General features: G+C 42.0%; 3 protein-coding genes across 4 annotated transcripts in view; 1 reads left to right on the forward strand and 2 right to left on the reverse strand.

Annotated features, from left to right (window-relative positions):
* The window catches only part of LOC123959853 (E3 ubiquitin-protein ligase KCMF1-like), a 2,895-nt gene extending 2,359 nt beyond the window's left edge, over positions 1 to 536 (reverse strand). The window contains exon 1 of the mRNA XM_046034166.1: positions 507 to 536. Within this exon, the coding sequence (XP_045890122.1) occupies positions 507 to 536 (30 nt within the window). The remainder of the gene's footprint in view (positions 1 to 506) is intronic.
* Positions 314 to 12,336, reverse strand: LOC123960973 (E3 ubiquitin-protein ligase KCMF1-like). The gene is made up of 7 exons (XM_046036040.1): positions 12,181 to 12,336; positions 10,317 to 10,484; positions 7,820 to 7,959; positions 4,747 to 4,848; positions 2,737 to 2,917; positions 1,447 to 1,765; positions 314 to 868 (listed from the first exon to the last, which is right to left on the reverse strand). The coding sequence occupies exons 1-7, from the start codon at positions 12,194 to 12,196 to the stop codon at positions 541 to 543; spliced, it is 1,254 nt and encodes a 417-aa protein (XP_045891996.1). The 5' UTR covers positions 12,197 to 12,336; the 3' UTR covers positions 314 to 540.
* A 3,620-nt stretch (positions 12,337 to 15,956) lies between these two features.
* lipg (lipase, endothelial) lies at positions 15,957 to 21,661 on the forward strand. 2 transcript variants are annotated; one of them, XM_046035621.1, is made up of 10 exons: positions 15,957 to 16,211; positions 17,263 to 17,450; positions 17,707 to 17,886; positions 18,888 to 18,999; positions 19,093 to 19,311; positions 19,432 to 19,674; positions 19,851 to 19,971; positions 20,440 to 20,667; positions 20,769 to 20,873; positions 20,977 to 21,661. In XM_046035621.1, exons 1-10 carry the CDS (start codon positions 16,121 to 16,123, stop codon positions 20,987 to 20,989), a joined length of 1,500 nt encoding a protein of 499 aa, XP_045891577.1. In that variant the 5' UTR covers positions 15,957 to 16,120; the 3' UTR covers positions 20,990 to 21,661. The 2 variants fall into 2 exon arrangements, with proteins under 2 accessions (XP_045891577.1, XP_045891578.1); XM_046035622.1 differs by lacking the exon at positions 15,957 to 16,211 and adding an exon at positions 17,096 to 17,117.
* The last annotated feature ends 2,741 nt before the right edge of the window (positions 21,662 to 24,402 follow it).

Consider the following 24,402-nt stretch of genomic DNA (forward strand, 5'->3'; position numbering starts at 1 on the left):
GACTGTGCAGTTAAAAATGGGCACATGGTGATTTAAGCTCATGCTTAAGTTGTGGTAAACCATCCAAGCACTTCTTTAATTAATAACTATAAATACACAGCAGCGTTTTTATCCGAGAGGTTTCCGTCTGCCTCCTCTCCCTGGGTGAGTGTGTGACGTGTTTGTCTCTTAAACGGCTAACTACGCTTTGCTCATCTGCTAGAGGAAACACGGGTTATGTGGAATTGATTATCAACTTTCATATATATTTTTCTATAATATATTTATATAGTTATTTTTCTCTTTCTTTCACGCACCCACCACACTTGCTTGCTTTCACATTCTCTCGTCTCACTACTTTTATTCAATGTACACAAAGTAATAAACATGGGGTTGAGTGGGGAGCGACAGAGCTGAAATGACAATCACTGAGAAAAAAAAAATAAAAATAAAACAAAGCCAAAAAGAACTGCAGTCTTTTTTGTCATCCATTGGCAGTTGGACTGACCCCGTCGTCAGCCAGTTACAATGGTGGTTCGAGGGGAGGGAGTGGCCATGTCATCAAAGGGGCGGCGCGGGAGGCTCTTTCTTCGTTGGTGCCGGTTTAGTCGTCGTTTTTGTCGTCTTGGGAGCCGGGGTCATCTCCTTGAGGTTGAGGTTCTCCAGTGCCACGTCCAAGGTCATGACCTCAACACAGCCCATGGCCTCGAAGTCAGCGAAATTCCGCAACGAGCCATGACAGTCGTCCTCGTCCTCGGAGGAGGAAGCCGAGGCGTCGTCGTCGGGCAGCAGCGTGGACAGAAGCAGCTCAGTCACAAACAGGCTCCTGTCGGCCCACTGGGCCTCGCACGCCTGCCGCTCCGCCTCGGACAGCCGCGGTTCGCTCAGCCTGCGGAAGAGAGATTGAAAAGTGGTGAGAGGAGCATGTAACAGTTGATAAGACAACGAAATTTGTGATGTCACAAAATCCTGCTGGTAGATACACAACTTAACCTGAGATTCTATAAATAAAGAAATGATACACTGGAGTTTTTTTTAACCGATCTGCATTTTATTTGTCTCAGTTTCACTTTATTCCACTGAATGACAGGTGGCAGAAATGCGCCAAGACATGCAAAAAATAAAATCATAAGTAAATATGGATGTAAAGAATGCAGCTTTCAAAATATTAAACAGCTTCGCAAGGATGAAAGCACATTGGACATGTGTTTGTGATAAACACTGAATGTAAACAGAAACTTAGTTTACAGAGAACTCCAAAGGCAATATTAAAGTTGAGCACAGAGAAAGTGTCCCCCTTTAAAGATAAATCTGAAAACAGCTTTCTAGTGTTCAAACTCTGCGCGTACATAATTCTGCACAGTGAAGTTAGATAACAATAAGCAAAAAGCATTTTTGAGTGAAGGTAGCCTTTAAAAGTACAGACATTGTAAGTAGATGCAAAAAAAATGAGATCTACAACCCCACCTGCTGAGTAGAAACTGGGAGCTATGTGCAGAATGCTGTGTGTTGGACTCCGGTGGACCCGGGTTGGGACTGGAGTTGGTATTGTGGTTGGCGCTGAGGTTGGGGTTTGCTGTGGCTGAATTGGTATTGAGGATTGCATTGGCTCTACCGCTGCCCCGGGTGGCGTTTCGGGCCGTCTCCAACTGCTGACGCGCCGCCTGGGCCTGCTGGCGCTCCAACTGGAGTTGCATCTGAAGCTGTTGGAGCTGGGAGGCCGAGGGGCCTGAGCTGAGCTGGCCGCCCGCAGAACGCCGCACCCCTGACAACTGGGACAGAAGCTCTGGAGGAACAGGATGGAGAAGACAAAGCCTTAATGTCAGAGACAATGAGGAAAGAGTTAACTCTGTCCTGTGCTACTAAACTGCACCACCCTCCTCCACTCCAACCATTAACACTGGTTCATATGAGATAGTTCTATCAGAAGGCCGGTACACCAGTTTACAAGACCTTACCAAGATCTTTAAGTAGCCGATAATGCAAACTGATCATAGTTAATAATACAACCTTTTTAAAAATTTGTTTTGTTAATTTTACACAAGTGAAATGTCACAAAAAACTAGCATTAATGAGCGCAGCCTCTGATCCACAATCAAAAGTACAGCACTACAACTATAAGACACACATGCACAGTATGATAAGACCCTCAGCAGTGAGGTTTTTAGGCTAAAAGTCAACCAGTCAATGGCCCAGCAGGTACAGCGTGTCATTAGAGAGGAGGCTGGTGCCCTGTTTGTGAAGCTGACTAAACAGGGACCCTCATTATGGCACAGCTGGCGCTGACATGGCGAATGCCAAGCACTGAACCAGATCAAAAACTGCAGCAGCATAACAGCATAAATGAGGAATTGCCACAGCAACAACTCTGCCCACACATTACTGACGAGGCGTGTATAATATTTATTCTACTGCAGGCAATTTATCCGTGTGTGTTACAAAGAATGTACCTTAAGACAGGTTATTCAATGTGTGTATTTACAGAAATGATTTAGTACTGAGCACCGGTGTTGTGTGTGTCAGACCTCCTGCAGCTGCGTGATACTGAATTACAAATCAATAAGAAAATAATTGTTTTGTCTGCCTGACAGTACAAATAAGAATATTGATTATTATTGTGTGACCTACATCAGGCTCCACAGTCTCTTCTTCCGGACCCATGTGGCTCACAGGACACCTGTACGGTCTGTATCAAACATGTCAGCATGGGTTTACCATGTACCCATGACCTCTAGGTGTGTGTGCTGTGTGACTGACCTGCTATGGGGTCCATGGCCTCTCTGCTGTAGTTGGAGCTCTGTGAGGAGCTCTGACTGGTGGAGAGCCCCCCTGTGGTGCTGCTGGTGAAGTGCATGTTAGACCTGCGGGCTCGTGGACCCCCCAGCCCACGCCCAGGGTGAAACATCCTCCTCACATGCCGCACCCCGCTGGACTCATCGTAAAAGCTTGCTGTTAAGGAACACATCAAGAGCGTAACGGTGCAACAACTCGTAGTTTTATTTTTATAACACTTTCAATCTACAACATGTCAAAGAGTTGTGAAAAGACGCCTCACCATTATCTCCCAGAGACCAAGCTGATCATCTTTAATTAGCTTTTTTTAATTGTCACATTTGAGAACTGGAACAAGCAAATATTTGGAGTTTTTTCTTGCAAAATGACTTAAATGATTAAGCGATCAAACAACGATGAATTCTCTTTTGATGCACAAATGTGTTAAACTTGTAGTTTCAGCACAGAAACCGTCACTCCTCTAAATGCTCACTACACCCAGGCCTTCTGAACCAGCTGCAACATATTTGCCTGACATCACCGTGAACCCACGCACAAGACACTGCACACTGGGTGCACCCACAAACAAAGGCTGTGGCCTCCTTTGGTGGATCTTAAGATGCACTTGTTCTGTCTGAGTTTCATTTGACTACATTTTTGCATCTTTTGTTTTCTCCACTTATTCAAAGTAGTCTATAAATAGACAGCCAGGCTGCTGTCGTCAGTCCTCTGCATCTCTATCCCTGAGTACAACTCGCACTCGCAAGTATTTCAGTCGGTTCCTGACAGGCAAAAGCAGATGTTGTCATTTCAACCCTTCACACAATTTCATAAATAATTAAAATGCTATGCTCACTGCCTTTGCAAACGCTTCTTTCTGTGGCTCTCATGGACAAGTACAATCACACATGTAGGTTAATATGAGCGTGCTTTCCTGGAATATTTTTTTATAAATACTCAGAATATTAGTTGACTAATACATTTCAGCAGAGCCTGAAGTTCCATAGTAAGAGTAAGTAACAGAGAAGACAAGACCAATCCTCAATTTGTCCTCAGCTTGAGTTGCCATCTCAACTGATTTGATTCAAAATTAAAATCATGTGTAAATGTGTAATAATCCAACTGTTTGTTTTTGCCTACATTGTTTATACATTTTTTGTGCCCAACTGTTCCCGCCTTTTGCTGTTTGCAGAAATGAGCATCACACCACTACAATAGGTGATAAAAACAATGCGAAATGAAATCAGTGTTTCCTAAAGCTCAAGATGACATACTCAAATGCCTTGTTTTGTCCACAACCCAAAAATATTCAGTTTACTGTCATAGAGGAGTAAAGAAACCAGAAAATAATCACATTTAAGAAGCTGCAATCAGAGAATTTTAAGTTTTTTTCTACCCTGGGAACAGCCCCAAAACAAAAACTGCTGTTTAGCAACACTCTTAATACATTTATTAATGGTGTTGATTTACCACTACCCCTCACAGCTTTCTGTTTTGAGAGCAAATCTCAAAAAAGGGAAAATAAGGACAACTGGGCCTCCGCTCTTCACCAAACCAGTGGCAACCAACTGATCAATCTGACATGAGACACATAATTAGGTTTAAAACAGCACAACAGCCATAAAATCATTACTGCACATATTCTTACCTCATGTATATTCACCCACCATGGTGATTTGGAAAACTACCACAGGAGGCTTTAATGTTATTAGCGAAATGTCAACAAAAGTCAGTTTCTGTGAACAGATGCCTCTCTGGCGCACTAATCTTTAAAAATCACAAAGCAGTCTGGATTACACAAACAGCATCACTTCGTTCACGTAGCAAACGCATAAATATCTCAATAGTTTCAGCACAGAAACTTATCTGCTTCTCTTCATACAAACTTCACTGACTGAAACCCAAATGCAACTTGTTGTTACAGAGAATTTTGCAAGCAGGTTATGGTCCTGTCTGTGGAGGTGTGTGTGGGGGGGTACTACTTGAAAAGGATATCAAGTCTCTGGGTGCTCTGTGTTCAAGTGTGAGATGAGCAGCAAAGTCATCTGTCACATGGTTCGGGTCGCCACCTGGTAGTGCCGCACATATGGGGCAGATCTAGAGGGCAGAGAGAGAGAAAGAGAGTGGACATGTCAATATCATCACACTATCACACACACCCTGTACATTCAACATTCACCAGTTGGTGCTGGGTCCTCTTGAACAAACACTGAGATCGGTAAATATCTACTGTACAAATACCGTATTTAAACATGGAGAGATGTGATCTCAGGAAAGCTCTAGCTGTGTGCCAAGTGTGTCAACACGCCAGATTTGAAGGCACGGATTGATTTTAAATGTTTGACAGTTTGGTTTTGTTTTGTTTCAGACTTAAAGTAGATTTAATTAATTTTTTTTCTCATCACTCTACACATAATACATTTTACATAATAAAGGCCAATTTATACATCTGCGTCGAGATCACAGCAATTACAGCACCAAAACACTAGTCAGTGGTGGGGTTTCTATGTTCCGCTGTGTTGAGTTGTTTCTTCTTATTGATGTAGGCTTCTACAAACAATGGTGACTGAAACTGAGTGGGTCACGTTGGAGATGCTGAACAAAAGTTTAGTAAAAAAAACACTACACCTAGGCCAAGGCATACCTACGGCACAGATTCGACACAGAAGTATAAATTGGCCTTAAGGATTCAGACTCTTTGCTAGGACACTCGCAATTGAGTTCTGGTGCATCCTATTATCTATGGTCTGTGAGATGCTTCTGAATAGAGTCCACTTGTGCCCAATTACATTGATTGGACATAATTTCTCTTGGAGTTGACTGTGTATGTCACAGTGAAAACCAAGCCATGGAGGTTGAGAGAACTGTCTGTAGACCTGCGAGACAGGTTTGTGTCAAGGCTCAGAACTGGGGAAGGATACAACACTTTTCTGCAGCCTGAGATCCAGAGCCCATTTATGGAGATGGGTGAATCGTAAAGAAGAACATCCATCAGTGCAACACTCCACCAATCAGGGCTTTATGGTAGTGGCCACTGAAAGGCACATGAGAAAAGGCACCTGCATGGCTGTCAGACTGCGAGAAGCAAAACACTCGGATGACACTAAGATACTAAACTTTTTGCCCACAATTCCTTACGGGACATGTGGAGGAAACCAGGCAATGGGCATCACTTCATTAATACCATCCCTCAAACATGGTGGTGGCAGCATCATCCTGTGGGGATGTTTTTCTTCAACAGGGACTAGTCAGGATAAAGGGAAAGATGGATGCAGAAAAATATAGAGCAATCCTGAGTGACCAAAAATCTGGAGCTGAATCTAAAAGAGCATCTCTGGATAGATTAGAAAATGGCCGTGCTCTGATGCTCCCCATCCAACCTGGTTAAGCTGGAGGGATTCTGCCAAGAAACTTCCAAAAGGAAGCCATGCCAAGCTTGTAGGATTGTTTCCAAGAAGACTTGAGGCTGACAAAAGGTGCTTTAACCATGTACTAAGTGAAGGATCTGAATAGTTTTAGTAAATTAACAAAACAAACCCTGTTTTTGTTTCTTCTTTGGAGTGGTGTAGACTGATGACAAACAGTGAATTGAAAAGTTCTGAACTTTACCGTATGCATTGTATGAGCTGTACTGTTGCACCATGGACACTGAAGAGCATCATGTGATTTTGTTGGGTTCTTGTATTTAAAAGGCTGAACATCTAAAATCAGCCGAGCTAACTTCCAGTGTTGACTTAAAACAGGTAGGTATTTGCCCAACATCCCTGTTTTCATTCAAAGGGGTCCTGACTTACTCTCATTCCCTTAAGGCTAGCATAATGTGATGAACCAAAACAATATTCATCATCATGAACTGCAATTTGATTTTTGCTTGCTGCCCACCTGCTGCAGTGGGAGACAATTCACTAACCAAGTTATTCACCCTTGGACATTAATTGGCTACCCTGTCATTTACTCATGAATAGTCAGTCACTAACAACAACAACTTTCCTGCATGGCTGCATTTAGCTATTGTGAGTTATGACTGGCAATGACTTGAGAACATACAACATTTGTGCAAAAAGTGTGTTGACGTACACGAGTGAGTACCTGAGACATGGTCTTAATTTTCATAGTAACCTGAAGTCTTAAAAGAACCATTAAGGCCAATTTATACCTCTGCGTCGAGTCTACGCTGTAGCTGATGACGCTGGCTACCTGCTGTAGTGAGCACAGACTTGTGCGTTGGTGCAGTTACAAACATAATGCTAGTTGGTGATAGAGTTTCTATGTTCCACTGTGTTGGGTTTCTTCTTCTTCATGGGTGTAGGCTGCTACAAACAATAGCAAATGAGACTGAGCATATCATGTTGGAATTGGATCTGACTGATGTTGAACAGCAGTTGAATGAATGGTATGAACCTGTTGAGGTTGAAGAATGACACACCGGAAATGTATAGGATGAAATGCGATGCGACCGAGCCAACAAATCGCACTTCTTGCAGTCTGCGTCGCAGTGACTGGGAGTTACATTTTAGGGGAGGTGCGCGTCAGGCTGCGGCGTAGGGTACGCAGCTATGCGTCGGCCACGGCGTAGATGCAATGCAGAAATATAAACTGTTCTTTAGCCACACCATGACTATGGTAATTAATATACCTTGACTAACCAAAAACAATTTCAAAGTTAACACTAATTCCAGGGTAGGTACATTATTTCTCCAATCTGAGTAACAGCATTTAAATGAGCTAGTCCCTTCATTGTAATGCTTTGGACGGCTGTCAAAAAGGTCAGCAGCAGCAGAAGTGTAGAGTACATGAGCTAAAGCTCTTTTCAGTTTTTCTCAGCAGTTCAAACCCGTGTTGTCTTGCTGTCAGAAGAAAAGCAGTGAGCTCTATAAATAGAGCTGCACAGTCTACCTGCCATCACTTGCAGTTCAGTTTTTCTTGCAGAGTCAGAAGCTGACATCAGAACTAGGTTTTGACAGTGACATTGAGGGACATTCTCTGACACCGATTAAATTTACTCCAACACAAGTGTAAATGTTTCCAGGTGTTAAGATCTGTGTGTGAAGCTTCAGCACCAACTTACCACTTCTGTGGAGGTCTCTGTGTGCTCTGCAGCCACGTGCTCCTGCAGGGAGACCTCTGTGTAACCCATCCTGCCACAGTAAGGACAAGTGAAGGCCTGGGGCTGCTCCACTGAGAATGCTTCTCCACCGTAGTACAAGTCTGGAAAGGAATCAAGATGGACACGGCATTCAGTGTCAACGTTCTGGCACGTTGTAACTGCAAGTCCATTTCAGGTGCTAGGACTGCAGTGTTTCTCCCACACAGAGCTTAAGTTTTATCACAGCTGCCACAGAATCATACATGATTAAAAAACAAAACCTGTATAAAATGTCAAAACTTAAGAGCAGTGGATACTGGTGAAGTTAAACCCCATTTGTACAGCGTTAACTAATAAACGTGTTCAAAAGTTGATTAGCGACACCTCCTAGTTAACCACAGCAATGTTTAGCCTTCCCACATTACAGGAAAAGCTTGTTAATAAAACATTTCCCAGCCCATTTCCCCCTGTAGGTACTCAACAGCCAAGGCTAACCTGTGGTTTCCTTTACAACAGTCCCTTTAACGACAGTGTAGCATTTGGCTGTCGATACCTTTCCACAGTTGAAATAAGCTATTAACACAAAACTGACCATTCACCTTATAAAGTTGTTATGGTGAAGATGTTAGCCATCCAGCAGACACAGAGCACAGTTAACATTCATTTGGAGTCATGTTTGTGTCCACCTGATGAATTCAAGTCCACGTCTCACTTTCCCACAACCTCTGTTTTGAGTCTCCATCAACTACTGAGGGAAATACCTGGATCTTTGGTTGATAAATGCTCCACCATGCTCAGCCTTTGTCTGGCTGATATTTGGTGTCGGACAGATATGTTACTGTGGGTTTATTTCCGAAGCTGATGAGTGTTTAGACTGAACCAAAACTGTAACGATTGCAGGCCGTGAAACTGAAACAGTGGGATCAAAGATGCAAAAGCGCTCTATCCAGCTGAGCGGATATGCAGAATCTGGAATATCTGTGGTTTTGTCAATACAAGCAAGCCCTCTGACATTACACATCGCTGTTACTGTTAATATGAAAACATTGATTAGTGCAGCTTTACAGAAAGCAATTTGTAATGCACTTTTTCTAGCCTACTGCATATAAAAATCAAGAAGCCAAACTACAGCAGGAGTTTACCTGTAGCCAATATTACAACAGTCCAGTTAAAAAAAAATATGAATTTTTCCAATTCTACCATTAAACTGAGGGATGTGTGCGCGTTTTAGATCCACAATAAAACAGTTGGTTCAGTTGGTGAAGAACCAACAGACACTAAAAACCACAACCACAAAAATGAGGACTTCTCTGTGAGCTTGCACCTTCTGCTGTGTTTTCAGCAACAGTTGATCTTTTTTCCTTTAACAGATTGTAAAACAGCATTTCCAATGTGTGAAAGGCTGAATACCAACATATTTCACAGCACCAATACATGAAATACTAGTAGAAGCAGTCTCCCAATTGAATCAAAACCATACAGCTACTATTTGAGGTGACACCACATTTACTGCAATGCCAATTTTACCAATAATTAATTGTAACTGTATTCACAGTATGGTCTAGTTAGGACTGGACGATCTCTATTCCCATTGCTGCCACGACAACATGCTTTTTTTGTGGAGGATAAATCAAACCCAGTAGCCCAATAAAACCCTCTCAAAAACTCCTCAGGCTGTCTGGGTCAAATCAGTCACTGCTAAGCCATTTGGGAGCAGCCTTCCCATCTGAGAACAAAAAAATTTAGTGTCAGCTAAAGATAACATACACAGTTTTATTTGTGCAGGTTTATTACAGGCTCTGAAGGCAGGTTTCCAAAGACTACCATTGTTTAGTGTTGTTCCTCTCCTCTCCTTCAATGTTCATTCAAGGCCAGGAGAGGATCTCTATTCTCCAAAACATAGAAACCTGTGTAAATGATAGTGCTTCCCTTTGCTCTGGGCCAGATGCCCAAAGCTGCCCTAGGCAGCAGGTCTCTGGACCAGCTGTATGTGTGTTTTAGTACTTCTCTGTTTCTCTTTTATTAATAAATTCTTCAAAGACAACAGTTTGTTGTAATTCAATTATTTGCTTAATCCCTCACCAGCAATATACAATTTCCACAACACCAGTACATTATATTTATTCATTTAGCTGATGCTTTTATCCAAAGCGACTTACAATTGCTATACATGTCAGAGGTCACAAGCCTCTGGAGCAACTAGGGGTTAAGTATCTTGCTAAGGGACACATTGGTAGATGGGTCACAGTGGGGAATTGAACCCAGGTCTCTCACACCAAAGCCATGTCTGTGTCTTATCCATTGCGCCATCACCACCCAGTATTAGAGGTTTATGCCAGGAAATGCATAACTATCAATATTGTACTTAGAATGAATGACGGACAGATCATATAGCTGAAATTCACACTTCCCATATTCGCACAACCTGGATAAACACTCTGCACATAATTAGCCTGACGTGAATATCAAGTCTACTTACCAAAGTCGACTCGGGTTAATATACACTGCATGGGATGCTCTGTGGTGTGTCTGGTTGTGGTTGCACCGCTCTCATAGCACGATGCACACAGATCGTAGTCGTAGCAAATTAAACATTTGTATCGTCGACCTCTGAAGTTGCCTTTTAAACATGCATCACAGCTCACGCCTGAGGGAAGAAAGAGAAAATGTGATAAGTAACAGTGCAAAATAAATAACATAATAAAATACTAAAGAGATAATTTGGTGGTGAAAAGAAAAAAATAGTCTTGTTGGACATTCTGCTTAAGGGTCAACAAGTTATTTTCTGGTCTTGAGCTGGTTGCGCCACATTTTTGTGCTGGAACATCCCAGATCACTACAGGATGAAATTTCCTCAAGAGGTTTTATGCACGTAGTGGACAAAATACATCTGCACAAGGAAAGGCGATCCAACACCATAGTCCTACAATAAATACTACATATTTGCTTGTGTCATTGTGTTGAAGGCAAATGGGTGAGGGGTGGATTGGAGGATGTCGGTGTTGTTTGATTGTAACAACTTGAAGGCAATGATGCAATAATGCATTCAACAATCATGGGAGTAGAAAGGACACTTTGAGCAGCCAAAATTGAGCTTTAAGTGCCACATATTATACTGCGTCCTGTTTTAGTGGCATGTTACTGTGTCCACCCCCTGTAGCAATCCTCTTACTCAGGAGTGCCCATTCACCTTTTAATAAAGCTACACTCACGACACCAAGTTCATTCATAAAGCCACCCTCATCACTATATTCATACCAACAACACATATAAAATGGTCCTTATGTGTCACATGGGCTATAGGGGAACCTCTTGTTGATTGACTAAGACAGTCGTGCAGCTCTGGTGTATTGTATGACAGCAGGCTGTCTAAACTCCCTCATATATCCATTCATAGCTAGTTAGCTTCCCAACCTGATCCTGCTGTGCATCGCCTGACGACTAGCTGTTGCAGAAAGGTTAATGACAGTAACAACGATGTCTCAGTCTTTATGACTACCGACAACAAAGTTTACAACAACAAAAACACCAACACAGGCATAGAGTATAAAGGCCGTTCAGGCCTGACTAACCTTCGATGCTGGCAAACAATTTAACAAATAAACCAGCTACCTTTAGCTTAACTATTAGCTGGAAACCTAGACAGCTGTGAGTTCGAACTTTTTCACGGTTGGTGAGCTGATACATCTAACATTTCTGACAATGTTAACTCAAGTGTGAAGTAGACTACTGACACTAACAACGAACTTCAAGCTCAACAAGGTTGGCCGCAAGGACGAGGTGAATGTTGGTTTGCTAACGTTATATGTTAGCTTGTGAAACTGAAATCTGAAGGCCAACTTACACCCGGAAGGAAGCTAAAACTAACCAACACATTAACGAGACTAACCGCAACTCTTTCTGGTGTTTCGCTGCTCTGTGTCTTTCCTATTCTCGGCACTCCCCCTTGCTCCCCAGCGCGTTAACGCTAACCTACATAACCTATCACCAGTTAGCTCGCAGGCGAGCTAGCGCAAATAGCTAACGTTAACTAGTTAGCTCCTTCCGCTTATATGTCAGCACTGTTTTGGTCAACTAACGCTGACTGTTGTAACATTGTCCGTAACATACACGTCAAGAGCATGGTCCGTTTGATTAGATGCACATTTTGTGGCCGCCATAATGCGTCCCCACGAAATTACACCGCAACCTTGCTGCTAACGCTAGCCAGCGTTAGCTAGGATGGGCTGCAAAACATGAAATTCTCGGCTAGCTAACGTGAGCTAGCGGTGCTCTGTCAACGTTTTCCACCACAAACCCCTACGTGTTCACACCTCAGAGTGGAAGTAACGTTATATTCTTACCTTCATGACGGGACATCCTATGAACACTAACGCAGCCCCCTGCTCGGGCTCTCTGGCTCACAATACAGAATAATATCAGTGAAGAGAAGAGAAGCCGGGGTTGGCTGGCTGTCCCTGGCCTCTTCCCTCATGAAGGATCCGGTCTGGCTCACTGCCCCCCTCCGCCTCCTGCTGTGTCACTGTCCGGTGCGCTGCTCCGCTGTCCACACGGTGGCGCTGTTGTCTCACTTTAGGTTGTAAAGCCCTGGCAGATGTGTGGCTGAGATATATATTGACCTCTCAGGGACTTTGAAAAGTTTCCAAGAGTCCCCCAAATTAGATTTTACTTTTTTCCCCCCTGCTAAAAAAAATGTACTTACCAGATTTAGTTCATTCTCTATCTTTCTGAACAAGCATAAAATATCTTACATAGTATATTCAATAATGTGTGGAATTTGCTATGGTGATTAGGTGCTACACAAAAACATAAACATACAGTTGATATAAATAGATTTAAAAATATATAAATATGGAATAAACAGATGCAAGTTGTAAAAGAATTGTGTGTAAAAGAAAAACAAAACAGTGCGGCAGTTATTTACAATATGCATTACTCCGGATTTGTGTTGTCCAAACATATAACAGGGGGAGAGGATTTGTATAAATATGTAAATATAAAATTCACAAAACATACAAGAATAATAAGGAATATGTGCAATTTGGCAGTTTGTGCAGTGATATGCGAATATATTTCCATCATATTTCCATCTGGTGGAGCTCCATGACAGAAAATATTTTCACTTGCTCTAAAATAGGCTGAAGTAGGCTTCATTGTTTATTGACTAGAAAGAAGGATTGAGATAGCAACAACAAACAAAGCTTATCTTCTTTATAAGACAGATATACTTGAATGTCATGGTCAGGTCATGACAGACCTTGGAGCAATACTTCACTTTCTGTGCAATATTCTTTGTTTTATTATTCAATGTGCAATATTATCTGCTTCAGTGCTCTGGTTACTCATGTCCTAGTTTTTAAGGATTTTTAAGGATGTGTGATCGATTCCACTTCATCGATTCAACTCTATCTGTACTATTATTAGTACTGCTATTTATTCACTACTACTGTTCATCATTACACTTCTGTAAATAATGTAAAATACTGCACATATCCACACTCCTTTCTCTATATTTTATATTCATGTGTTTTATATTTATATATTTCTTTATATTTTCTACTTTATCTTTCTATTATTATTATTATTATTATACCTTAATTACACTGATGTGCAAGTGAGCAATTGTAACAAAGAATTTCCCCTCTGGGATCAATAAAGTATTTCTGATTCTGATTATAGGCTACATAAATAATAGCCTACTTAGACCTACATACCAAAAGCTCAATGCTCATCACCTGTCAACCTAGGAAAAACACCTTAAGCTTTAATAATTTATCTTAATGACATTAAAAAGAGCATTTAATAAATAATCATGTATTATAGACAGATAGCACTAAGATCATGTTTGAAAGCTTTACACTGAATTAATCAAAAATAAATGCAAAATGCAATTACATATGCACAGTTAAGCAAATCATCGAAATGTATAATTGTGTAAACCTTAAAACGATCTCCCATCGACTCTACTAATCGAATGCACAGCTGCTTACATGCAGCGAGCTTTATTACGAACTTAAGAAAAACTGAAAAACTGAACGCAGGTGCTGCTTAACGCATAAAGTAGATAAGGAAGAAGCTTTAAAAAGGTAACTATTTCAAAAGGTTTTGGATTTTGGAAGAGTTTGCATTAAGCACAAACCAAAGGCATCCAAAAGCCCTTTTGAGAAACAGCTCCTGCTACTAACACATATGAAACCCCAGCAGTTTGTAGACATCGTGGCTCACACCTGAAGCTTTTGAGAATGGTTACAATAAGGATGTTTAAATTACACTCCCGCTACTCTCACCACAGAGCAGACTGTGTAGGTCTGTTTGACTGTTTTAGAATTTCACAGTGCCTCATTGTTGGGTCTCGCCAAACAGACCTTGTAGAGCAAAATCAGGACAAATCAGCATAGTGCAGAATCAAACTGGCCCTCTCACTGGTAGCTGGCTGAGGTGTGTGGATGAAAAGAATAACAATAACCCTGCGTGAGAAGCGACTTTAACTTTTAACTCAATATAACTGCCAATGTCTGACATCAGGTCAGTCCTACAGACTCATTATGGGTCTTTGAGTTTGGCTCTATTTTACTACAGACTTTTTGTTACTCTAATGTTCAGATAAAGAACTGAAGTATAAGGAGTGCAAACTGTAATAAGTAGTTTTGTCACCAGCCAGATTTAATCCTTCTAAAACATAAAATTGTGTTCCTATAGGTTTAAATGTCGGTGGTAGGCAGATCTTAATGTTACTTCACCTCATTCACTGTGTGCTCTGGACTGCACTGCAAAAAGTGAGCAGGAAGGTATTTGTGCACCAAATGCTGCACTGCATCATTTGAAGTATAGTGCCCTCTCACTAACCTTCAGTTTTCTCAAGCATACATATTGTTAATACAAGTATGAGTTAAAAAAAAAAGGACAAGTTATTTTGGACCCCCCTTTATGACTCACTGGCTCACGCTCCTCCTTTGAAAAACACATTTTTAATATCAATGCCACTTGTGTATTCCTTAGATTCAAAGATATGCATAATTTCTAGCCATGTCAGTCCAAGTCATGATGAAGCCAATGAAGATGATAATGTGAAAGAGATTGGGTTTTATTTACATTTGACATTATTTAGGCCTACATTGTGGATACAAAATGCACTTCAGCACACTGATGTTAAAAAAAATAAGAGGAGAGTAGCCTCACAACAAAACACAATGACAAGACAAAAAATATAAATATAACAAATATTATACAGGCTAGAGAAAGGACCATAATCTTTATACAGAAGACACTGCTGATCAATCTGAGGAAGACCTCCTAAGAGAGACCATGATAAAGAGAGTGAGGAGTCAGACAATCACTGAATGGTGAAATGTCTTTATGGCTTGTTGACCTTGCACAGCCGTTAAACCCAACGACCTAGCAGCAGCAGGACTTTCAGAGCTGCGTAAGAGCTGATAAGATACCGGGTACCACGGGCTGCTGTGGTGGCAGGTGACACTTCCTGGGCCGTGGCCGCTGGTGTATGTACACAAAACAGTGGTGTTATTGTAGCAGAGATTTTTGCGTGAGTGCGCCCATTCTTCGCCTCATCAATTGAAACCGGCTAAGATGAGCTAAGATGGTTTGGCAGCGCGCCAGGCCCCCCCCCCTCACACACACACACACGGTTCGGAGCCTTTTAAATATTCCCAGAGAGGGGGTTGTGGGTTTCCCACGAATAATAATGGGCACAGAAAGATATTTGTAGTTTGTATTGGGCTACTGTAAGATTTAAAAAGTAGCCTAATGTGGGTACCGGGACTGGATCTCTGGAAGCCCTCCCCTTGGCATCTCCTCTATTGATATTTTTTTACACATTGTTGGAATGCTGTTGAGCAACAAAGGTGTGATCAGGATGACTTTCAGTAGCCTATACAAACACCAGGCTACTGGATGTGGTTTATGGAGGCTTGCGTCAGTCGTACACACCCACAAGGGTTAAAATACGCGCAACGTGAGCAGCCTACTACTACTTCATTCAGCTTTTGCCACGCCTTTAAACGTAAACAAATGGGGGCTTGACCAATAAGATCCGCGATAGATCAGCCGATGATCAGATGACTGAAAAGGGGGAAACTATTTAAAACTCTAATCATACACTCGATGCTAATACATTTCTTACGCGGTGCTTCCACCAAGACGCATCACCGGCTCCGTTGCTCTTTGTCACCACCGGATCTAAACTCATTCACATAGGCCTGGTCTACCGCGCTACCACCGGCAAAACTGGTTATATTCCCAGGAACACTAGTCTGTGACTGAGAAATGAATCATAAAGCCCTTTTACTGTGGATTTTCCTACAGTGTGCCACTACGCTCTTTTCGTCCGCTCTTGGGGAAAACGCTGTTCTTAAAGGTAAGAAACGGCTTTGTGTCTATTGTCCAATTCTTACTATCTTTTAGGCTATTTCCTTGCCAGCCTCAAAACAAAGTGTCAAAATCTAACACCACATGCGTAAAGTAAGCTGAACATGCGCTTGTGAAACATCTATGAATGAAATAATCTAATAGGCAGCTTAAACCTCCACTTTCCCCACACACAACCTGCTTAATTAATCTGCATTTCTGAGCTATTGAGGATAAATTACAAATACGAACAAGTGTGGCGGGGAGTGAACTAGGAAAAACGGGAATGGAGTTTTAAGAGACTGCAACATGTCCTTTTTTGGGAGAGCACCAAAGGCGCCTTGACGCAAAGCTCAAGTGGGGGACACACAACGCCACGTCTGTGTGAACTATTAGGAAAGATGTTCCGCTGAATCCGCGTTTTACCACTGACCGCTCACCAGCTTTTTTACAACCCAGCTGAAGTCATTTAGGTCGGTGTGGCCCATTACCAAAGGGTGTTGAGTTCATTTAAATTAAGGTCTGACGTTACTGCTGTGTGCGCGAGACTAATCCAGACTGGTATTAAAATATTTATCCCCTTCATCGAGAATCAAACACAAAGACCAAATACAGTGATAAAATAACCTCTTCTTTCTTAACATTTCAATAATTATTTTGGATAAACTGTCGGCAATCTCGTCCCCTTCTTGCTGTTCTTGTAGGTCTGCCGTTTTAGCCTCAGGCCTGAGAGTACAGTGTTAAAGTCAGATAATTATAGGAGCCCTGGCAGCAACTGTGTGAAAGACACGGTGACATAAAAGAAGGGTGGCGGTGACATTTTAGTCCTGCGCCTGCGTCTACTGTACAACCTGCACTCAACCGGCATAGCACTTCACTGCAAAAGCAAGTTGATCGGCAGACGCTCCCTGCAAGTGTGAGGGATGATTGGCTGAATTGTGTGTTTTAGAAATAGGAAATTTTCGTGGAGAGATGTTTTGTCTTAATTAACAAACTTCAGGAAGCAGAAAAATCTGAAAAGCAGGAGAGAAATAAAGTTAATCTAACCAATTATCCTTCAGGTGAAGAAGGTGGGTTTGATGAATTGTCAACAGACAACAAGGCTGTCAATGGCATCAAGTACAACATGAGGAAGAATTTGGATCTGGACCATGAGGGCTGCTACCTGCAGACAGGCAAGAAGGAGTGTCTAGAGGAGTGTGGCTTCAATGCTACAGCCAAGACCATCTTCATCATCCATGGCTGGACAGTGAGTTGAAATTATGATTTTGTTTTTTTTCAATCACCACTATCTAGCTGCAGTCCCCCTCTTTCTCTATGTGGGTCACTCTTGACTAACCGCAACCTCTCTTCACTGGGAGAAGGGGAAATGTGTGTATTGCATTGGTGGAAGTGGTGTCTCTCCACCTAGAGCTCTTTGAACATATCATGTGAATGTGAGCGAACTTGAGTGTCACCGGGTTTAAAGTAATCTGGCTGAATGACTTGCTATCTTTTTCTCTCAGATGAGCGGGATGTTCGAAAGCTGGATGCACAAGCTGGTCTCTGCAGTGATGCAGCGTGAAAGCGATGCCAATGTGGTGGTGGTTGATTGGATAGTGATGGCTCAGCAGCTTTACCCCGACGCAGTCAACCGAACTAATGACGTCGGCCTCAACATTGCCACCATGCTCAACTGGCTTCAGGTGTGTGTGTGTGGTCACTTAGGCTCCTGAAGCACCTTGTAAAATCAATCTGGTTTTCTTTTGAATCCATGTACTGAGTGTTCTGCTAAAACCAACTGAACAAATCATGCACCACTGTTTCTATTTGGGTGTCAAAAAAGGAAACCTGTCATTTACAATAGCTCTGAACCAGTTGGATGCAACACTACACTGCATACCAGAGCACCCATGCATGTGTTGTCACTCACCCTTGACATAGCTTGGTCTTATAAAAGCAAGGTGTCTTTAGTGTGTAGGTGGGTCTCAAAGTGTCATGTGGTTTTCTTTATAAATTATTTTTGTGACCTGAGCTATCTTGGCATTTAAGACAGTAATGCTATGTGACAGAAGAGCAGCTGTGTACCTACAAATCCATAAAACCTGTCCCCCTTCTGTCTTTCCATTTGTGTGATTTAAAGCAATCACAACCTTTTGTGAGCATGACAGAGCTGTCAAAACACATTTCAAGACCTGAAATGAGATGCTAAATATACACTTTTATTGGATGTTTTTAAAAGTCACACTGAGGCAGTAGCTTAATTTCTTTCTGGCATGTTGTCTTCACAGCTTTAGATAGTTGAAAGTTTGCCTCTAGTATCCTTTTCTTTAGCTCAATGCTCATCAGAGCATCTAATAAGGAGCACGGTCTATTCAATTCTTCTAAGGCAAAGACGACAATTCTCATTCAGCAGGATTGTCACAAAATTGGACTGCACGAATGGCGAGTGAGGAGAGATTCAGGCATCCTGCCATGTAGTTGTAAACATGGACAAAGAGCATTTCATGGAGACAAACTGAGACAGATGGTGGAGGCGCTGTTGCATGGAAGGGACTGTCAGTAGATTCTGTCTGGGTTAACTGAGCCTGGCTCAGCTGCAGGCACGACTGATTATTGCTGGCGGAATTCCAGGATTGTACGCTGGCGCTCATGGTGGCAGCTGCAGATGTGAGTGCAACTTTATTTATTTTTTTTCTCCCAACAGGATGAGAAGCAACTGCCTCTGGAGAACGTGCACCTGATTGGCTACAGTTTAGGCGCTCACGTAGCCGGCTACGCAGGAACGTATGTACGAGGGACCATCGGCAGAATCACTGGCAAGTGAAGTGCAACACAAATTGGCAAATGCTCCTCAAACATCATGCTGATTCATTTTACTGACTATCCGTTTCATCATTTAATTCTATTAGGTCTAGACCCAGCAGGACCAATGTTCGAGGGTGTAGAGGAAACGAGGCGCCTCTCCCCAGATGATGCCGACTTTGTGGACGTTCTGCACACATACACTCGAGAGGCTCTGGGTGTCAGCATTGGGATCCAGCAGCCAATTGGGGACATTGATATCTACCCCAATGGTGGTGACGTGCAGCCCGGCTGTGCGCTGGGTGACGTGCTGGCGGTGGCTGGAAGTAAGTTTTCTGTTTCTCCATTTTTCAGTATCAATTTGTTTGGCTGTCGCGACATCAAATCTATCCTTTTATTCGACATTTGACCATATACAGTAGACCTAACCTGCCTTTCTCCTTCAGATTTCATGGAGGTCATGAAATGTGAACATGAGCGGGCAGTACACTTATTTGTGGACTCCCTGATGAACAAGGACCACATGAGCTTTGCGTTCCAGTGCACTGGTCCCGATCGCTTCAAGAAGGGCATCTGCCTCAGCTGCCGCAAAAATCGCTGCAACAACATTGGCTACAACACCAGAAAGATGCGTAAGAGGCGCAACAGTAAAATGTATCTGAAGACACGTGCTGACACGCCCTTCGGAGGTGAGTCACAACAAGGAAATGCATTGTAATCTATCAATTTATCTTACTACTATGTGTACTTCCTACAGTAAAACTGATAAGCAGCTCCGTTCTATCTTTAGCCTCACTTGCCAGCGTAGACTACTACACTGACTACTGGGTCAAACATTAACTCTGTTTTTGTGTTCTCTTTGAAGGCTACCATTACCAGATGAAGATGCACGTGTTCAACAGAAAACATTTCGACAATGCAGATCCCACCTTCCACGTCAAGTTGTACGGAGCCCATAATGATACAGGAAACATATTTGTCGATGTGTAAGTACAAATTAAAATCCTCCTGCAAAACTGGTCTCTTCTCACAACACTTCCGCATGACTATCCATAAAACTACTAATGCACTGGCTTGGCTATGGTCCCTTATGTGCAACCTGGTAGCTACGCTGCCTGTGATATTGAGACGCAATCTGGCAAAAACTTGGAATTTGAACTTTGTTTGCACTGACCTTTGTCAAAGATGTACAACAAGCTTAGACTGGAAAAAGAACTTGAGTAGTCAGGTTTCCATAGCTGCTAAAGCTAATTTAGCTTGAATGTAAAAGCATGACTTGGCAAGGCAGTATGTCCGCAATCAGACACAGCAGTTCAGATTGTTCAGCATGTGATGTCTGCTTTAGTCACACACAACTTTTTTAAAAATTAGTTTTAAAATGATTGACTGACACACAGCTGCAAGAACGTTTCTGACCACCTGACTTAGCGTCTTTTTCTCCTCCCTTTGTCCAGCCATGAGGACACGATAAGTCTGAACCTGACCAACACCTTCTTGGTGTTTACTGAAGAGGATATTGGCGACCTGCTGAAGATCAGTCTGAGCTGGGAAGGAGAATCTGAATCTTGGAACTCCGTCTGGAAGAACATTAAGAAGACTTTCTGGGCCTGGAACACTAAGCCTCCAAAACCTATACTGCAAGTCCGACGGATTCGTGTAAAAGCTGGGGAAACGCAGAAGAAGTAAGTAGGGCTGGTAGATGCCACAACCCCACGATTTTTTTTTTTATTTTTTTTTTTTTTTGATAAACATTTACTGAGATTTTTATTTTTGGTTGTCTCAGGTTTACGTTCTGCACCCAGGACCCTGCAAAAACTGAAATTTCACCAGGGGGCTCACTAACTTTTGTGAAGTGTCGTGATGGCTGGGAAGTGAAACCAAGAAAACGGTACAAAACATAAAATGTTGGCTATCTTGTCAGAATAATGTTAAATTTAGCTATTGTCGTGTGTGTGAGTCTAAGTAAATGAAACCATGTTTTTGATCGGCAGGCTTGTCATGTAACGACCACTTCCAACACACAATCACCATGGCAGACTGAATATGGATCGGAGAAGCACTGCCTTCTCTTTATGAGCACTTTTTGAAGGAGGAAGAATGATCAGCACGCGATGGGAGGGGCTTAACTGCACCTGGAAGGTTTCATTGGTTTCCGGGGGTCTGTCCAGCCTGAGACTGGAAAACGACGCACAGGTTGGAGGCGAGGGACAGTGTAAAATGTGTTAAGAATGCTCAAAGGATTGCAGAATGTTCCTTTTGTGTGGGCTAGTGACGAATACACATCTGTGCCAGTGGACATACACCAGCAATTGTAGTCACTGTACTGTACATTTTTAAATATTTGTTTTATTTATGAAAAAATGGAAGCACTGCACGACCAACGTTTATTTATCAGAGCACATCCCATAATGAAGCATATAGTGAATGCATTTCTCCCAGATGCAGTATTTGTGTGTGTATGTTATGTGTGTTTGTGGTTTTTAGTTTTTGGGGGGGTTTTTTTGTCTGGTGACCAAGAAGTGTGCCTTTTTTTTCTGTTGAGATTACTGATACACTGTGTAACTGAAGGATATACCTGATCTCTAGTGTTACTGTATGTGGCTTATTTTGGGTGTGTTTATGTACATAATGTAAATAACTTTTTGGAAAAATAAATCCACCTGTTATTTGTAGAAACTATTGCCTATCAATTAACTGTCTCATATCGAAAGACTGCACGGCGTCTTTCATTGTGATCTGCCTCGGTAAGGATGGACTTTGGCAACATTACAAACATGATTTGCATCACAAGATCATTTCCTTTGCTATAAATGTTTACGTTTCACTAAGTTAAACAAATTGCAAACGTGCAACCTATGCAGGAGCCCCGTATGAATCAGAATACACAACAGTTTGTAGAAAGTGGCACTGCCGTCACTTGTGATTCTGCTCGTAAGCTGCGCTCACAAATCACTTTTGTGAAACAGTGCCTGACCATCAAGCAAATGTCATGCTCAAAATCTATACAGTGTTTAAACCCCGTTCACCTTCATGCAGCCCTGAGATACTTGTCAAATCTCAGTAAACTAGTTATTGTTAACCTCTTCAGAAGCTACACCAGAACAAGGATTATTTAAATGGTTTATTTCATTCTAGATACACAATTTATTTAACCTCCTAAGGCCTTGTCAGCTCTCATTTAGCCAACCTCAACACTGCTCCCTCTAAACCGGAAAGCTTAAAAGATATACCCCATGTTCCAGCTTTTTTGGGGGAGGGCTTAACTAGTAATCTGAGTAAGGGTTCTAGTAAAGGTGAAACTTGAATAATTAGCATATCGTGCAAAAGTTCATTTATTTCAGTAATTCAACTTAAAAGGTGAAACTAATATTATATAGACTCATTACATGCAAAGTGAGAGATTTCAAGCCTTTATTTGATATAATTTCAATGATTATGGCATACAGGTTATGAAAACCCCAAATTCAAAATCTCAGAAAATTTGAATATTGTGACAAGGTTCAGTATTGTAGGCTCAAAGTGTCACACTCTAATCAGCTAATTAATCCAAAACTCCTGCAAAGGGTTCCTGAGCCTTAAATTGGTATCTCAGTCTGGTTCAGTGGAATCCACAATCATGGGGAAGACTGCTGACCTGACAGTTGTGCAGAAAACCATCATTGACACCCTCCACAAGGAGGGAAAGCCTCAAAAGGTAATTGCAAAAGAAGTTGGATGTTCTCAAAGTGCTGTATCAAGGCACATTAATAGAAAGTTAAGTGGAAGGGAAAAGTGTGGAAGAAAAAGGTGCACAAGCAGCAGGGATGACCGTAGCCAGGAGAGGATTGTCAGGAAAAGGCCATTCAAATGTGTGGGGGAGCTTCACAAGGAGTGGACTGAGGCTGGAGTTACTGCATCAAGAGCCACCACACACAGACGGGTCCTGGACATGGGCTTCAAAAGTCGTATTCCTCTTGTCAAGCCGCTCCTGAACAACGAACAACGCCAGAAGCATCTTACCTGGGCTAAGGAAAAAAAGAACTGGTCTGTTGGTTTGGGGAGCCATGTCATCTGCTGATGTTGGTCCACTTTGCTTTATTAAGTCCAGAGTCAGCGCAGCCGTCTAGCAGGACACTTTAGAGCACTTTATGCTTCCTTCAGCAGACGAGCTTTATGGAGATGCTGACATCATTTTCCAGCAGGACTTGGCACCTGCCCACACTGCCAAAAGTACCAAAACCTGGTTCAATGACCATGGGATTACTGTGCTTGTTTGGCCAGCAAACTCGCCTGATCTGAACCCCATAGAGAAGCTATGGGGCATTGCCAAGAGAAAGATGAAAGAAATGAGACCGAACAATGCAGAAGAGCTGAAGGCCGCTATTGAAGCATCCTGGTCTTCCATAACACCTCAGCAGTGCCAGAGGCTGATAGCATCCATGCCACGCCGCATTGAGGCAGTAATTCATGCAAAAGGGGCCCAAACCAAGTACTGAATACATATGCATGATTATACTTTTCAGAGGGCTGACATTTCTGTATTTAAAATCCTTTTTTGATTGATTTTTGATTTCATGTAATATTCTAATTTTCTGAGATTTTGAATTTGGGGTTTTCACAAGCTGTATGCAATAATCATCGAAATTATATCAAATAAAGGCTTGAGATATCTCACTTTGCATGTAATGAGTCTATATAATATATTAGTTTCACCTTTTAAGTTTAATTACTGAAATAAATGAACTTTTGCACGATATGCTAATACTTCGAGTTTCACCTGTATAACATCTTCTTTGTCCATAATTTGTTGTCACAGGTGTACTTGATTTGTTCGCTAGTAATCTTTCAACATAAAGTAAAGGCTCTCTGTAATACACTAATTGGGTAATAACAATTTGTAGGGCACTTATCAGTAGTGTTGTAGTCAAGACCAAGACCAGAGTTTATCGAGACCGAGACAAGACCAAGACAAGACCGAGTGCAAATGTGGTCCAGACCGAGACAAGACCAAGACCTTCAAAAAGTGGTCTTAAGACCAAGACCGGTCTTGAGTACTACAACACTATTTATCAGAGTACAAAGTGCTTTCACAGAAGATAAAGAACAATTAAAATCATAACAGTTAAAAAGACACCAGTGGGTTGTGAGTATTAATAATAAATCAGGAATGCCCCCCAACATTCTTGACCTAGTGTATAATGACACATCTGCATTTGTTGGTGCCGTGAAGTTGCAACATCGAAAGAAATGGAAGGTAAGTAAAAGGAGGATTGTCTCAAGACAAAACTATGCACATAACATTAAGTGGTTGTTTATAAATGTCAATCCTTGGTTATTGTGGCTGCTATCAGCCAGCCTTTCAATCTTTACCATCTCAGTGTGTTTTCTGGTTGCAATTACCTCCAGCACTCTCTTCCACTCTTGTGTGAAAGTCATTG

The sequence above is a fragment of the Micropterus dolomieu genome, linkage group LG21 (genome assembly GCF_021292245.1).
Source record: "Micropterus dolomieu isolate WLL.071019.BEF.003 ecotype Adirondacks linkage group LG21, ASM2129224v1, whole genome shotgun sequence".
NCBI classification, from domain to species: domain Eukaryota; kingdom Metazoa; phylum Chordata; class Actinopteri; order Centrarchiformes; family Centrarchidae; genus Micropterus; species Micropterus dolomieu.